The sequence below is a fragment of the Rattus norvegicus genome, chromosome 18 (assembly GCF_021556685.1).
Source record: "Rattus norvegicus strain SHRSP/BbbUtx chromosome 18, alternate assembly SHRSP_T2T, whole genome shotgun sequence".
NCBI lineage: Eukaryota > Metazoa > Chordata > Mammalia > Rodentia > Muridae > Rattus > Rattus norvegicus.
In genome coordinates this window covers 960,637-978,534 of record NC_141551.1, presented here as the reverse complement: position 1 = coordinate 978,534, position 17,898 = coordinate 960,637, and the positions used below count along the sequence as shown (strand labels likewise).

Sequence of the window (17,898 nt, the reverse complement as noted above, 5' to 3'; positions counted from 1 at the left end):
ATGGAAAGATCTCCCATGCTCATGGATTGGCAGGATTAACATAGTAAAAATGGCCATTTTACCAAAAGCGACCTGCAGATTCAATGCAATCCCCATCAAAATACCAATCCAATTCTTCAGAGAGTTAGACAGAACAATTTGCAAATTCATCTGGATTAACAAAAAACCCAGGATAGCTAAAACTATCCTCAACAATAAAAGGACTTCAGGAGGAATCACTATCCCTGAACTCAAGCAGTATTACAGAGCAATAGTGATAAAAACTGCATGGTATTGGTACAGAGACAGACAGATAGACCAGTGGAATAGAATTGAAGATCCAGAAATGAACCCACACACCTATGGTCACTTGATTTTTGACAAAGGAGCCAAAACCATCCAATGGGAAAAAGATAGCATTTTTTCCAGGGACTAAGCCAGTACCCAAAGATTATACATGGACTGACCCTGGGCTCCAACCTCATAGGTAGCAATGAATAGCCTAGTAAGAGCACCAGTGGAAGGGGAAGCTCTTGGCCCCTGCCAAGACTGAACCTCCAGTGAACATGATTGTTGGGGGGAGGGTAGTAATGGGGGGAGGATGGGGAGGGGGAAGCCAAGATAGAAGGGGAGGGGGAGGGGTTAGGGGGATGTTGGCCTGGAAACCGGGAAGGGGAATAACAATCGAAATGTAAATAAGAAATACTGAAGTTAATAAAGATTAATAAAGAAATAAATAAAAATTGTTTCTTATGCATGGATATTTGGCACTAACTAAATATGTTCTGACCTTGCATTCTATTTATTATACAAGAGCAGAGATTGAAAGTACAGTAATGGGAAGACAGAGAGTAAGTACTAATTCTCTGTGACTGCTACAACAGGTTCCTACAAACAGGGAAGCTCGAACATGACACTTTTCTCCTCTTAAAGTCTGAAGACAGTTTCAGTTGGCTCAAATAAAGAGGTCATATAGACTGTTCTCCCTCTGGAAGCTCTAGAGGAAGAATCCACCCTTATCTTCTTAAGCATACCAGAATTCCTTGACTTTTGCATCAGTCAGTTGGAAACACCTGTCTGGTATCAAGTATCCCTGTGCCTCCTTTTTGTAAGGATACTTTGTGGCAATTAAGGGTCCAGTGGGTAACCCAGAATAACCTTTTCTTTTTTTTTTTAAGATTTATTCATTTATTATATATAAGTACTACTGTACTTGTCTTCAGACACACCAAAAGAGGGCATCAGATCTCTTTACAGATGGTTGTGAGCCACCATGTGGTTGCTGGGAATTGAACTCAGGACCTCTGGAAGAGCAGTCAGTGCTCTCAACCGCTAAGCCATCTCTCCAGCCCTAACCTTTTCATCCCAAACTCTTCAGTTTAATCATGGCTTATCTGTTTTGCTATGTAACCGCAGTTTCCAGGGATACAGATGCTGATACCTTTAGGGGGGGCATTACCTAGACTCCCATAGTGCTCTTATTCAGTTGGGTTCCTGGAAGAAGTTTCCCTCTCATGCATCTAATACTAATTTATGAGTGGAAGGCCTAGGAATAGACAAGACACAGGAAAAGCTGGTTTGTGAATACCAGCAGAGGGACTTTCTTAGTATTCTGCTCCTCCTGGTCACAGATTTCCTATTCCCAATGTATTTGGCAGCTGAGCTATCTGTAATCTGTATTCAGCAGCCACATAAACATCACATCACTTCCCTTTGCTTGGATGGGGTCTTGTTCCACACAAACCCTCAAAGTTGTACAATCATCCACCTGTCACATAGGAGCTCAATTTTGAACTACAATTGGACTTTAAAGTCCCAAATGTTCACTTGCGTCAGTCTCATTATGTTACCACAGTAAAAGTCTGTTACTGCATCCTAGACTGAGTGAGGGGAAGGAACCAAACTTTGTCAGGACTCACCAAACCTCTTGTAACCGAAGGACTGCACCTCCTCTTCCTCTGCAAAGTCGTCTGCAGAAGAAAACACACAGTGTTAGCCCTGGCAGGGTCACAGGAACACGGAATGGGGGCAGCTCTTCCTACCAAGAGCCATCAAGTCACCTAAACTCAGACATGACAAGATGCCTCACCCAGGGTCTATGTGCTGCTTGTTGTGTTTCTACCAGAGAAGGGTCTAGAGAGAGGAGGGACTATAAAGATAGTGTCAGGCCATGCCATTACCAAAGGCCCTGATCACATACACATTCCTCTATTTAGTACAAATAGGGATATATCCTAATAAGCTTATCATGTGTTAAACATATTATAGGTTTAATATATCCTATTTTAGATATAGTCAGAAGAAAGCAATCCAAAATCATAGCTCAAAAATATAGTAGGCAGCTAAGAAATAGTTCAGCAGTTAAGAGCACTTAGTATTCATATGAAAGACCGAGTTTAATTCCCAGCACCTATGAGTAGCTTACAGTACACTATATTGATTATTTTCCTTGTGATGATAGGGCTTCTGCTGCTGCCCAGCATTGCCCAATGGGCTGTACTGCATTTCGTTAGCTTAGGGAAAAACCCAAAGTTAAAATTAGAGTACAGTTTCCAAGGCTGAAGAGATAGCTCAGTTGGCCAAGTGTTTGCCCTACAAGCATGAAGATCTGAATTTAACACCCAGAACTGTGAAGGAAATAGTGAGGAGCTGAAGGAATCGTTGAGGGACTAAAGGACACAGGGAGGGACTGAAGGATGTGGTAAGGAGCTGAAGGAGCAGTGAGGGGCTAGAGGATGCAGTGAGGTACTAGAGGAAAGACTCACCATTCTTCCAACATTTGTTTATTGCATCCAACTCTGATCATCAAAAGAATTCTATAAGATGAGAAGATTCCCATAAAGTTCCGTAATAACTTCTGATAAGAATTATTAAGTCAAGTCTTTGTACAGAAATGTCTTAAACCAGTCGTTTTCCATGTTTTCTTTGTGAGGGAAAGGAGTTTGGAAAATGACTCCTGGTAGATCCGAAAGCCTAAAGGTGGGACACAGAGGACTGTTTCACTTTGTCTCCCTCTGTGTTTTTAAAAGTTGACTGTGGAATCCTCCTTTCAGCTAAGCATTTGTTTTCCAGCACTCACAGTAGAAGAGTCACAACTGACTGTAACTCCAGCATGGGGGATCTTATGCCTTCTTTTGGACTCTCTAGGAACTGCATTCATGACCACGAACCCACACATGGACATACAAACACATAACTTAAAACACATAAAGAAGGATAAAAAGGAGGAGGAGAAGGAAGAGGAGAGTAACATATACTTATACCCAATATTCAGAAAGCAAAGGAGGAAAAGCCCTGTAAATTCAAGGCCAGCCTGGTCTATGTAAGAGTTCCAAGCTGCAGAGGTCTAGGGTTTCAGAGGTTCTAGACTGTCTGCAATTGGCCCTGAGTAGCAGGCACACATCATAGTTACATACTATGAGCTGTGAGAAAGCAATGCTGCTCCTTTCAGGGGCAAAAAGTGAGAAAATAAAAGATAGTGATAATATCATATCTCTAATATCCACTCTTAGTGACAGGAGACCCTGCCTCCAAAAACCAACCAACCAACTAACCAACCAACTAACCAACCAACCATCCACAACTAAAAAGCCCACCAACAAAAGAGATAGTTGGCAATAATCAAAGGTATATGGGATGAGAGTGTGGCTCAGCAATAGAATACAGGCTTAGTATGTATAAGGCCTTGGATTTGATTCTCAGCCCCCAAAACAAGCTGAAAAGCTATATTATTATTTCAGGAGATTTTCCTTCTGTCTTTTCCCCAGGACTGAAGATTCAGCCTAGAACAAGCACTCTACCTCTGAGCTATATATCCTCTGCTTAGAAATACATATACGTGTTTGAAATACATGGATGTGTTTAAAAATACATATATGCATTTGCCTGTATGTGATCATATGTATATGTGTACTATGTATGTATATGAGTATCTACATCCACCCACCCATACATATATACATGGAGTCATACTATATGGGGGATGATACTCTTCCTCAGGGGCCATAGACTACTAGCTCCCAAGTATCTTATTGCATGTTGGTCAAATGAGTTCAGGAGACTCCCCAAATGATATAGGCTACTGTTCCTGACTTTGGCTGTGTCCAAGAATTTGAAGATAAGACCCTATTGCTGAAGATACTTCACACTTCAGACACAAAGCTAGAACTAACCTGGAAGCCTCTTCTCTGAGGACTAGCTCACATAGTATCCATGATGGCTATTCTTGGTTGTCAAGTGACTACACCTGGAATTAACTAAAACACAAGCAGCTGGGTATACCTATGAGGAATTTTGTTTCTCTTAAATTATTTGATGTGTAAGACCCACTTTTAATATGGATCTTTTGAGATGGGAAGATATACCTTTAATATGGATCATACCTTCTGTAGTTTATATATTATGGACATAAAGAAGGAAGCTAATTCTCTTTGCCTGCTTATTCTAGCTCTTGCTGGAAAGTCCATTTCTACACCGGTAGAGCCAACTTCTTTGGAAATCTGACATATATTGAAGACCAGCTGAAACATTCAGCCTCATGGGCTGAACTACTCGAGTTTTGAACCTTTCATTGATAGACAGCTATTGTTGGACTAGCTGGACCACAGCCTGTAAGCTATTCTAATAAGTCTCATATATGCCTGTGTATAATGTGTGTGTGTGTGTGTGTGTGTGTGTGTGTGTGTGTGTGTGTATGAGTGAAAATTCATTCTAGAAGTTCTGTTCCTCTAGAGATTCCTGATTTCTATGGCATCTGACAGTGCTATATAAGCAACCAAGAGAGAAAAGCAATCAGTTGCCCCAGCCCCTGTTCAGCCTACAAACAACAACAAAGACTGGTCCAGCAAGATATCTGCAATGGTGCAATAGTGGCACTTTTGTGGGTAACCAATAGCCACTCAGTGTCCTTTCAATAGGAGGAAATTCATACTTCGTCCTATAAATATAACCAAATACACCTGAATGAAAATTTCAAAGACCCTGAAGGAGAGAATTTACTACTACCATTTTCCTAAACCAATATAATTTCTAACTGTTCTATGTATATTCCTTATACCTACTATAATTGCAGCTCCCTTGAAGAAGCTTCTTTTTGTGGTGATGGGGACGATTATAGCGATCCATGATTGGTCAAAATGCAGAAAATAAGTGACTCTGGGATGCCCAACCCTAGTTATTACCTTATAGTACAGCTCTACATCTAAAGATCTAGGAACATAATACAAGAGGAGGGGACCAAGATGCCTGCTGTGAGACAGTTTCTTCTAGATGCAACAGGAAAGTGGAACCCATGAAATCTCATCAATATGGCTGCTTAAACAAGACCTGAACAATGACTCCATCAGCTGACATGCCAATGTAGATGTGAAAAAATTTCACAAGGCCTCACCTCTAGTTAAAGAGCTATAGGCAATCAATGGCTATTGAGAATGGAAAATCAATTTTCCCCAGGGATGAGTTATTGAATCCCAGTGGCCAGCCCTAAACACATATGGAAATATGAACAACACTAAATGGAGTATTGTGTATGGTGTGTTTGTGTGTAACAATAATTTTAAAAAGTGCTATGAATTTGAGAAAGAGTAGGAGGAAGTAGGAGAAGTTGGAGAGGGGAGAGGGCAGATGGAAATTATATAAATGCTCATGCATGAAATTCCCCAAAAATTATTTGTAAAGAGTACTTCTTGCCCAAAGTATTTATTATTGTTTTGAAATTAAAGTTTATATTATTTTAAGTTACTTTAAAGCAATATTCGAAATAATTACCAAGGTTGGTGAAACTTTTGGGGGGAAGTGCTCATAATTCCTCTTATGAGCATATATGTGCTTGATAAGCACTTTACAAGTGGGATGGCAGACCCCCTTTCACTAAGTTGCCTAGGGTGGCCTTGAACTTGTGATCCTCCTCCCTTAGCCTAGTAGTTGGGATAGATGCTCATACCACCAGGACCTGGGAGAACTTTGGATTTGATCTGCTTATGACTAGAATATCACACTTGATATCACAGTAGCCCAATTTCATCTTCTGTGTTTCTTCGAAGATATTTTCCTCAATGACATTGTATTAGCCACTTTTCTCGTCAAAGGTTTACATAAGGGTCTATTTGAGTCATAGTTTGAGGATACCATCGGCCATGTTGGGAAAGCATGGTCACTCAGCAGTTACTAGCCAGGAGACACCAAGAGATGGAAGCTGACCCTCAACAGTGTGCTTTCTCTTCTTTTTTTGAGGCAAGGTCTTTCTAAGTCATCCTAGCTATCCTGGAACTCAATAGATAGACCAAGATGGCCTTGAATTAACAGAGAGCTGCTGGCATTAAAAGTGTGCTACCATGCCCAGCTTTTTTTTCCTTTCAGGTCCCCTGCCATGGGGAAAGTTGTCCTCAGACTTTGACATGCATACCATAGCCTGTGTATTATACCTATGTATGGATGCACACTCACATAGAAAGAAGGAAAGGAAGGAAGGAAGGGAACAAAGAAAGTTTGCTTACGTTTTTTAAAAAAATACATTCTGTCATCATCATTGGACCCATGAGAAACTTTTGTTCTTGGGTAAATTAAATGTATTTTATCAATCAGTTCAAATCTCTCCTCCAAATCCCCGTCCCTAACCTGATTACCAAATCCTCACCTAGGGCATGCTCCACCTGCTACACATAATTGTAGTTGCTTATGCACTGTCTTAATCTTGCCCACCTGCCTGCAAATTCTTTGGGGATAAGCTTCATTCATGTTATATGACTTTTCTACATTGACTTGCATTGAAAATACATATGAATATTTGTTCAGGCAAAAAAAGAAAACAAAACGAAAAAACAAAACCCCCCAAAAAACGAACAACCCCAAAACAACCCAATTGGAGCTAGCAGTGTAGCTCAATGGCAGACCATTTGCCTAGCAAGTTCAGGCTCCTCAGCATGATCCCAAGTACCACCAGTAAAAACAAAAAAATTGGAAACCAGTTAGGATTTGGTAGCCCAATTATAAATAATAAATAGAAATACGATATCTTAATGGATAATTGACACTGCTAATGAAACAGACACGTCGTATGGTTACAAACTTATTAGACATAGTTATATCTATTTTGATACATGATGAGATTATGATTTCTTGGAGGTCATATCTTTATTGCTGTAACAAAATACCCAACAGAAGCAATTTGGGGAAGGTATGGTAGTTTGAATGAAAATGGCCCCCATAACTTCATATATTTAAATAGTTGGTCTCTAGCTATTGAACTGTTTTGAAAGGATTAGGAGGTTTGACTTTATTGGAGGAGGTGTATCTCTTGGGGAGGTTTCAAAAGCCTATTACCATTCCTGGTGTTCTCTCTGCCTCCTACTTGTGAATCAAAATGGGAGCTCTCAGCTCTCAGCTGTTCCTGTTACCACGCTTTTGCTTGGTCATGATGGTCATGCACTGTAGCCCTCTGAAACCATAAGCCCAATATAATACTTTTTGCTTGCTTTCTCCTCCCACTCCTCATCCTCTCAGTCAGGGTAGCTGACTCAGTCAGGTAGTCGGTCTCTGTGTAGTTCTGGCTGTCTTGGAACTCAGTCTGTAGACTAGGCTGGCCTTGAACCCAGAGATGATCTACTAGACTTTGCCCCTCAAGTAAAAGCTTTCTTTCATCACTTGCCTTGGTCATGGTGCTTTGATACAGCAGTATAAAAGTAACAAGGACAGATGGAATAAAATTGGACACTAGAGTTGGGTGGTGGTACATTTAATCCCTGCATTCAGGAGACAGTGGCAAGCAAATCTCTGTGAATTCCAGGTCAGGCTGGTATACAGAGCTAGTTCCAGGATAGCCAGAGATACACAGAGAAACCTTCTCAAAAAACTAAAACCAAATCAAACCAAAAAACCTGAAACAGAAAAAAATTGGACACTGAATTTAAGACACATGCCATTAAAAACATTCTGACATCAGAACGATGGAACTACTAAGTGGATAAAGACACCTGTCACTGAGCATTACAACCTGAGTCCTAAAATTGTCAGGTTCAACTGTTGGGTTCACTAAGTTCTGCACATATTGTAGAAGGAGAGAACTGAATCCTACATTTCACCCTCTGATTTTTGACATGTGTGCCCTGTGTGTTATATGCATGCACGTACACATGCATGCTCACATGGAAAGAAAAGAAAGAAAGAAAGAAAGAAAGGAAGGAAGGAAGGAAGGAAGAAAGGAAGGAAGGAAGGAAGGAAGAATGAACGAAAGAGAGAAAGAAAGAGAGAAAGAGAGAAAGAGAGAGAAAAGAAAGCTTGTTTAAACTTTTAAAAAATATATTCTGTCATTATTATCAGACCCATGGGAAATTTTTGTTCTTGGGCAATTTTTTTTTGGGGGGGTTCTTTTTTTTCCGGAGCTGGGGACCGAACCCAGGGCCCTGCGCTTCCTAGGTAAGCGCTCTACCACTGAGCTAAATCCCCAGCCCCCGTTCTTGGGCAAATTTAATATATTTTCTACCACTATTTTATCAAGAGGAAAATTGTACCATTACTCCAATGACAAGTTCCCTGTGTGACTCTGTATTTTGAGTAGGTCTGATTCTGATACCATCACAAAATGATAGTGGAAAAAGCTACAGCATCTATCTGAACAAGGCACAGTATTAACACAGATTCCCACAGACAGCTCACTCCTGCCCTAGGGCACTTTCAACACATCCATAATTTAAAAATTACTTTGAGGACTTGCCTTCAAGGTCCTAACTGTATCACTTGATTAAGTTAATATAAAGGTTTCATAACCAGGAATTACTCTCTGAAAATTACAATAAACAGTCTTCTATCACAGTGACTGTAATAGTGAGTTCTGAACACTAGACTTTATTCTAAACAACTGATGTGCTTCATCCTCAAAAACACTCTTTTGGATAGACAGCAATTACTGCTCTCATTTCACAAAGAATCCAAGGCCCTAGATGGTTAAATATCTTTTCTTGTGTTCACCAGGCACTCTTATTTCTTAGTCCACACTCTTGTGGCCCTGCAGAAACTGCCAGGTTCAATTATTTGGCCTGCTTAATGTAATTATATTTCATGAGTTGGTAACCTTTTAAAGCATGGATCATCTACTTTCAAGTTGGTTGTCTTAACCTTCAAATAATAAATCGCTTATTAACATCAGCCAGTTTCCTAACAGCACCATCCTAAGAAAAGGTCAAAGAAATGTTCATACTGCAAAAGAGCCAAATGCTAACTATTTTTTACACAGCATGCCAAAGGGCCAGACTCTGAGATGAACATTGTTTCTTGAGACACTGAGTTAATTACAATCAAGCCATTTAGGAAACATAGGAGCCATTTTAAAATACCAAGTCTAATAAGTGTGCTTAATTAAAACCTCTCTCCATGTTGAATACCACAATTCTATTTTTAAGAGTAGTGATTAAATATTTTTATGATAAATTCTGGGGTTAAGAGTCCCCAGTACCCTTGAGATCTTAAACATGGAATTACAAATTTCTGCTTACTTTGGCTTTCATTGCTATGTAATTAAAAATGTCCCTTAAGCAATCAGAATTTTTTCAATATACTGTATTGGTTTTGGCTCTTCAAATGACACCTGTTTAAGTAGAAATGAAACCATGCTTTACTGAAAGTGTTGTGTTGATGGTGTGATTAGAAACTGTTTGGTCAGCAGTAACCAATGAAACCATTTCTAAACAGAATGTCTACTGCTCCTGAGCATCTTTTAAAATCTGTCCTTTCAGGGGCCATTGAGATAGCTCAGTGGGTAAAGGCCACCGAGCCTGTCAACCTGAGTTCAATGCTTGAGATCCATAAAGTACAAACAAAGAACTGACCAACATATCTTGAAAACTGCTGATTGCATTCAGACTGTAAGCTTGAATACTGATTCCCACTGACCACTTGGGGCCCTTGAACTGAAAGGGCAATCTCTCCAAGCCTGTCTGCAAATAATAATGAGAATAGTTATTAACCTGCAATCAGTAACAATGGATGCCATGGTTGGAGCCCAAGAAACAATAGATATTACTAACAGGAAAAATAAAAGCCAGGTGGTGGTGTCACATGCCTTTGTCCTTTTGAGCACTTGGGCTCAAGCCCAGTCTGGTCTACAGAGCAAGTTCCAGGATAGTTAATGCTACACAGAGAAACCCTGTCCCCAAAAAACCAACCAAAAGAAAGAAGGATAGAAGGAAGGAAGGAAGGAAGGAAGGCAGGAAGGAAGGGAAGAAGGGAGGGAGGAAAGGAAGGAGGGAGGGAGGAAGGGAGGGAGGGAGGGAGGAAAGGAGGGAGGGAGGGGAGCAGACAGACAACTGGGAGATATTACTTGGTACACCAGAAATATCTTAGCATTTATTTTCCAATCTAACTGTTCCCTGTCCTCGGACATTGTAGCCACAGCCAAGTCTCTGAAAGCTAAGATAGCCTGTACCTTGTGATGCACACAATGCCTGTCAGGAAAGCTGGTTTGTCACCACTCTGAGCTTCCAGGGACCTTACCCCTTCCTCCAAGTCTTGTGTCAGATTTGCCTCCAAGAGGGATGATCTGCAGTGCCAGGTTTACCCAAGGCCAAATACACTTTTTCTGTCACTAAACTTGAAGATCTGTTTTCCCACCTGAAAACTAATTCTTTAAAGGCTGTGTAAGTACTCTGGCATCAGAAGTTTAGAAATAATATTATAATGCGAATAGGCATTTATTAGAAAATTAGACACCTGGTTGTAGCCCAGCTGGAGAGTTACCATTTGCCTGCTTTTCCTGCCACACCGTCTTGGTGATGAGCCACCATGGCAAAGTGCTGGGGGCCTGAGGCAAAGGAAAACATGGAAATCATGGGAAATTGTATGGTAGACCACAGGGAACATCTATACTTAACAATAATTAAAGCCTGGCTTAAGAATGCAAAGTATCCCTAAATTAATGAAAAGTCAAAAAGCATAATTATGTTGTAAATTAGCTCTGCAAAAGAAGGGCAGCTTGGATACCCAACTAGCAAAGGTCTCACTGCATTTCTACTTTCCTGCAGAAAACAGGGTCCATAGGCCTTGTATTACAAGAAATTTACCTTTATAGGCTGGTTTGCTCATCCCACTCAGCACAAGAATCTTTGAGATTCAATAAGAAAGCAAGCTGACTGAATGTGGAAGAAAACTGATAGTGGCAGAAATAGACCAATGAGCAGTGCACAGGTAAAGTATTATTGCCAAGCAGTGTCTCACAAATGTTTATATGCAGAAGTCAGCAGCTAAACTGTGCTGCTTTCTGTTTTTTTACTCTTTTGGTGAAAAGCTTTCAATAGCCCAAGCTGGCCTCAAACTGCCTGCATAGCACAGGGTGGACAGAACCTCCAATCCTTCTACTTCTACCTTGGGAACCATCACATACCAAGTCTGTTTGCAGGAGATTAAAAGGGCATTCTAAGCAAGGGTTCTGCTGGTAGGCTACACCCCAGCCCCTGAATACTCGACTGACTATACAACTTCTTTGGGACAGATGAGAATCATGACCTCTGTAATCTCATGTGGTGCTGGCTTTGAAACTTCAATATTCTCAACATTCAGAACCAGGAATATGATTTAGTAAAGACACATCTAACTCCAAAGTAGTCAGAATCCTTCCTTGAAGAATGTGACCAAAATCATGAGATTTATGGAATCATGAGATTATTGAAAATGAAATTAGAAACAAACTTAAAACAAAAACAAAAACCCTGTATTTTATTCAGTTTGGGAGATTGGCTGAACATGGAATAAGAGATTTTCTTCTGGAAATATAGAATGGTTTCTTTATTTTTGACACTTGAGACAACTGGAATGAAAGCAAAAGAGCAGAGACAGATGTTTACTAAACGCAACAGATAGGAGTTGAGTCATAGCAGACAGGACAGTACAGAATGCAGTTACTGAAGAGGCTATGATCAAGGTTTAAGCATCAGAATTAGAAAACTGAATATCCTAAAAATGATTGCTTCATCAAGAGACGTTCTGATTTTGACAGTCACCAGAATTTGTTTAATTAAAGAATGCTAAAGATGATTTCTTCAGCAGCCAGCATTGTTTCCAAATAATCAAACCCCAAACAGCATCAAATTACAGGGTGTTCATGTTCCTCATACAAAATGGTTCCCGGCTATGACTGTGGCTCAATGACAGAGAACATATTTAGAATGTGGGAGGACAAACAAGCAAACAAGCTAGGTATAGTACTTTCTATAACTTCCTCCATATGCTTTAAACCAGCTTTAAATGACTTAACAATGTCTAATACTAAATCAATATTGCATATATAGTTGCTACACTGCCATTTAGGGAATAAAAAAGATAAGTCTGTATCTGTTCAACACAAACATTTTTTTTCCAATTATTTTCAACCCTCAGTTGAGTCTTCAGTTGTAGAGGCAGTGACTACAGAAGACTGACCACATTTAATAATCATATTACACTCCTCACTTAGGAAATTTTAAAATGAAAAACAAAAGTGTAGTCCTGACCAGCAAAGTATTCATTGCAATTCCTACCAATTCTCCTGCCTGAACCTCCAGAGTAGAAAAGTCAAATTCCATTGAAGTTAAATGAATTAAGAACCATATGGCATAATCAGTTTCCCAGGGATCCTGTTGTTGGGTTAATTACTACCTATGGCTAGTTATCAGAATAATTACACTGGGCAGCACTGCTTAAAAACAACACAGTAAGTAAAACGTCAAATTTTAGCTGGACTTAGTGTTTCAGACACAGCACCTGTAGTAATCCCAGAATTCAGGAGGTGAAGCTAGGCAGATTGAAAGGTTCAGCAGCCTGGGCTACCCTACATGAGACCCTGTTGCTATTAATTAAATGAGGTCTTCAAGGGGGGTTTTGTGACACACCTGTTATCTTAACACTAGAGAGGTTGAGCTAAAAGGATTAGGAGCCAGCTTAGGTTATAGAGTAAAACCTCTCTAATTAACTAATTAAATAAAACAAAACAGGCCTTCAGTTTGCCTACATATAGATTCACCAGTTCCTGGATCCAGTCTCCCTGACAGAGGGTGAAAATGATGAGGGTTAATGGGCTCAGCGCACAAAAGATAAATCATTAATTTCTATTTTGCTACCCAGTCTCACCCAAAACGCGTCTAAAACCTATAGTTGGGTTTTGCATTCCAGAGCTGGAATTGATGGGAGCCCAGGGACGCCTGAGGTGGGGTTGGGGGCGGAATTGTCTTGCCAAGAATTGAGAAACTGCTAGACTTAACCACTGGCAATAAGTCATAAGCTCCAGCTACTCGGGAGGCTGAGTCAGGTGGTTCTCAGGTTCACAGCCTGCGCTTGCAGGCTCTAGATCAACTTGAATGACTTAGTGAAGCCCTATCTTTCTATTTTAAACTAAAAGGCAGAGAGAAGTGACGGATGTAGTTTAGTGGGAGAGGGCCTAATTTCAAATCCCGCTTTGGGAGTTAGGGAAACCCTAGCTAAGAAACAAGCATGTTTTCTAAGTTGTAAATAAGGGACAGAGCGAGAAAGCACGTCACAGCGTTTTAAAAATCAGAAAGACGTGGCCTGCTCTATCTGAGTATCCTTTCCTTGGGACAAGCCTCTTAGCACCTGGCTTACAGTCGTGTTCCCGGAGTTCCCTCCAGTGTAGACACAGCAGCGCCTTTGGAAGGCGATTGCTTCCACAGGACCGGGATCTCCACGTAGTTCAGCACGATCCTTCACCAGCGAAGTTACTTTCCAAGTTTCTGGGACTCCCAGGGCGCCCCCCTCAGTCTTAGTGATCGCATCGCCTAGTCTGGAGCGGCTGGAAACTCGGAAGTCATTTCGCATTCAGCCCAGGACCGCGCTGGGAATGAAACGTTTTTCCCCAGCCCCAAACCTTGCGTAAACACTACTCCCGCCTATTCTTTAATGACCTCCCCCCCGCCCCACCATCACCACCATGGTCCGACTGTAATTATTTATCTCCCACATAAATCAAGGTTCTGCTGACAAATCCGCGTGTTTCCACTGCACTGAAGTTTGCGCCTACCCCCAACCCCGGCCGTTGTCTCCAGATTCTTTTAAAAAGCAAGATAAAATCTGACACTTCAATAAACCCGGCTGCGGAGGACACTACCCAGGGGACCAATATCAGCAAGATTTGTGGCACCCCCTGGGCACACGTGGGGACAACTATGCCCTGGGCGGGCGCAGGGAAAGGACGCGGAACGGGGAGCAGTTATTTTCCAGTCAGTGGATCCGATGGAGAGAGTTGCCAAACGCACTTTCCTAGCCAGCTGAACTCCGCGGGCACCTAATCGTTGCCAGATGTGCCGCGCGCGCATCGAGGACATCCCGAGTCCCGGGAAAACAGTCGGCCTGTGGCAGTGTGACGTCTGGGACCACAGAAGGGTCATCGGGCGAGGGCAGAGGACCCGGGAGAGTGGCAAGAGCGACCAACCCACTCGGAAGAATGATGATGCCTAACTCTCCTCCGCATATTTTTTCAATTACAAAGTTGGAAACTGAAATCCTTAAACAACGACTTGGTATTTCTAAAGGACTGAGGAGACCGATGAAAAGAAGAGCGCCTGAGCACTTCCAAACTCCAGACTCCAGGGCTCTGGCTGTGCGGCGCAGCGACCCTCGAGTCCGCCCGCGACGTGGGCGCCCGAGCTGCACCTCCGCCGACCTTCCATGAGTCCCCAAACCGGCAGCCGCCTTACCTTTCATGGTGACCGAGGACACGCTCCGCCCGGAGAAGTCGCACCAGTGTTACTCACTGCACGCCCATGGCAGCCTTCTGAGTTCCAACCCTAGCACCCCGCTCCGGACTCTGCCGCCGCGGAGCCGCCGAGCGCTGCTCACCCCGGGCGGGAGGCGCCGCTCCCCCTTGCGCCCCTCCCCCCGGCCGCCTGGCCAGCCGCGCCCACGCCCCTCCGCAACCTTCGCTCCGCCCTCGGCCGCTCTCCCCTCCCTCCGCGGCTGCCCCGCACCCTCGTGGGTCCCTCTTCCTCCATCCTGATCTGCATTCTAGAGAAATACGTGGAACTCCTCTCCTGGGAAGCCTGCGCTTCACCCCCAGCGTGCGCGGAAGGCGCTGCTTGCTAGGGTTGTTTCTAGAACGCAGGCCATCTGTAGAGTGTTGGGCAGAAAGTTGGGGAGCAGTGAGGCCACAGTAAAGCCATCCTTTTGTCAAATAACTCTGGGGGCATAGAGGACGTTCAAGTTGGTAATCGCCTGTGAAAGTTGGTGTTGGCTGAAAAGCATGGCAGAGCGCTCTAAGAACCCTGGATCACCACCAGACAGACACAGTCCCTACAGAACGCAGACAAGATTACAACCTTAAAACTTTAGGATATTCCAGAGATGGCTTTTTGTTGTTTGTTCGTTTGCTTGCTTTAATTTTTCCAAAAACATCAACTCCTGGAAAATTTGTTCCACCACGTCCCAACCCCCATCAGGTTGACTTTTGTTTTAACACCACGAAAGGAGGCCTTGATAAGAGACTTCCTAAGTTCCTTTAACAGTCACCAATCATGCCATCTTAGGAGTCTATTTATTAAGGAAAGTCGGGGCTGCTTTATTGCCTAACAATAAAAACTGGTGTGTGGGAAGATAGGGGAACTCTCCTCAGCCATTCACTAGCTTACTAAAAAACTCCAAAACACTACCAGGTAGGGACTGAAGGTATTTAGATTGTTTAGACCTGGTAGCAACCAGCTAGTTCATTATAAATAGGGGCGACCTTGCTCTAGCAAAAGGCAATACCCAGAAATGAAATACATGCAAAAAAGAAAAAAAGAAAAAAGAAAGAAAGAAAGAAAAGAAAAAAGAAAAGAAAAACAACTCATACTCACTCTTCATTCTAAAATCTTTTATTTAACATAAGGGAAAAACCTAGACATTTCTAGCAAAGAGAAATGCTCATGTACTTTGAAGGCTATTCTTGCAGCCACTCCACATCTCACCACCCTTTTCTACTTCAGGGCTGGAGAGGATCTAGAAGAGAGTTATTCCAAACTTTCCTAATACTGTGATCCTTTAATGCAGTTCCTCAGGTTGTAGTAACCACCAGATATAATATTATTTTCCTTGCTACTTCATAACACAAGAGAAAATTTGGTAAATTGTACTTAAAAGTTAACTTGTGTGCCCCAAAGGATGTTTCTAATAGTTCAGAGGTGACCAGATGATGTAACTTAGTCAGTAGAGTATTTGCTCATCGAAACACCAGCACTCACAGAGGTGGAGGCAGGAGTCTCAGGACTTCGTGGTCATCTATCTCAGCTATAAAAACAGTTTAAGGATGTCTGAGACCCCCCTTCCCCCCAAAAAAAATATGTGTCACCCACATATTTGAAGGGATTAATATCCAGAATATATGAAGAACTTTTAGATGGCTCAGTGGTTAAGAGCAAATGATGCTTTCGCAGAGGACCAGAATTTTGTTCACAGCACCACTATTGAGCTCCACAAGATTCAGCTCTTCTGGCTTTAGTAGATAACCACACTCCAGTGTACATACGCACATAAAGAAACATGAATACATTAATGAACATACCCACATAAAGAAACAAGAATAATTAAAAATGAACTAAATCTTTAAAGAAGACAAAAGTGAACAAAACAAAGACTTCTTGCTAGGCCCAGTGGCACAGGCCTGCAATCCCATTTACTTCAGAAGCTGGGTCAAAGGCAGGAGGACTGCAAATTCGAAAGTTCAAGTTCAGTCTGTCCAATATAGTAAAATACTATCTCAAACTAAAAGCTAGAGAGAGAGAGAGAGAGAGAGAGAGAGAGAGAGAGAGAGAGAGAGAGAGAGAAATTAGGGAACTGAGGGAGGAGGTTACTATAAGTTCAAGACCAACCTGAGTACAGAATGAGACTCGTTTCCTAATAAGAAAGGAGGTTGGGGAGATGGGGAGATCCAGTCGTTAAGAGACCTGGCTGGTGTTGCAGAGAACCTAGAGTAGGCTTACAACTCCCTGAAACTCCAGTTCCAGGGTATCCAAGTCCTTCTTTAGGCACTACAGGCACATAATATCACACACACACACACACACACACACACACACACACACACACACACACACACACACACATTGTTAAAGATGTGAAACTGGGAGGTTGCAGATGTAAGCTACTAGGCTTACCCCCAGCATGTGTGAGCACTGTGTTCAATACTTCACAATACTTCATACTAGGAAAGAGAGTGAGAAGAATGGATGCCTCCATAGAAGGTAGGCAGAGTTGGGTATTCGAGAGTTGGGTATGTGGCACAGCAGGTAAAAGCATTTGCTAACAGTGCCTGAAAATCTGAGTTTTACCCAAACCCCATGTAAAAGCTGGATGCCATAGTGAAAATCTGTGATCCCAGCATTCCTATGGAAAACAATTGCTGGAAGCTTCTCAGCCAACTATCCTGACATAAACAGCCACACAAACAACAAGAGACTCTTGCCTCAAAGACAGGGTGGAAAGACTAGGACGAACGCCTGCAAGTTGTTTCCGGACTTCCGCATGAGTGCCTTGGCACATATACACCCATCCCCACACAAAACTGACACCAGAAAGAATGCTCACCATCACTAATTCTTAGAGAAATATAAACAAAAACTTCAGTAATATATAGCCCAATATGATGTCTACCCACATTTTGAAAAGCATCGAGAGGATGTTGTAACTTGTTTTTGCTACTTGGTGGGTTCTTCTTTCTTCTTTCCTTCTCCACCCTTTAAAACCCCTAACACTAGATAGCAGAGGGAAAAAAAAGATAGAGGGGAGAGAGGAAGGGGAAAAGATCTCTGAATCTAATTTCTTCCCCATTGTTTCTTCTTTGATCACAAAGACTAAAAAATTGCAAACAACCCCTCCACTCCCCATCCCCCATCCCTGCCACAGGATGTCAGCTGACCAAGATTTCTCTTGTCAAGAGTTCTAGAGCAAGGAGAAGTTGAGAATGGAGTTGTC

General features: G+C 42.1%; 1 protein-coding gene across 1 annotated transcript in view; it reads right to left on the bottom strand.

The window, feature by feature from the left end:
- The window catches only part of Colec12 (collectin sub-family member 12), a 181,230-nt gene extending 166,485 nt beyond the window's left edge, over positions 1-14,745 (bottom strand). The window contains 2 exon segments of the mRNA NM_001025721.1: positions 1,899-1,949; positions 14,652-14,745. Of these exon segments, the coding sequence (NP_001020892.1) occupies positions 1,899-1,949; positions 14,652-14,658 (58 nt within the window). The 5' untranslated portion in view covers positions 14,659-14,745.
- Positions 14,746-17,898: the final 3,153 nt, after the last annotated feature.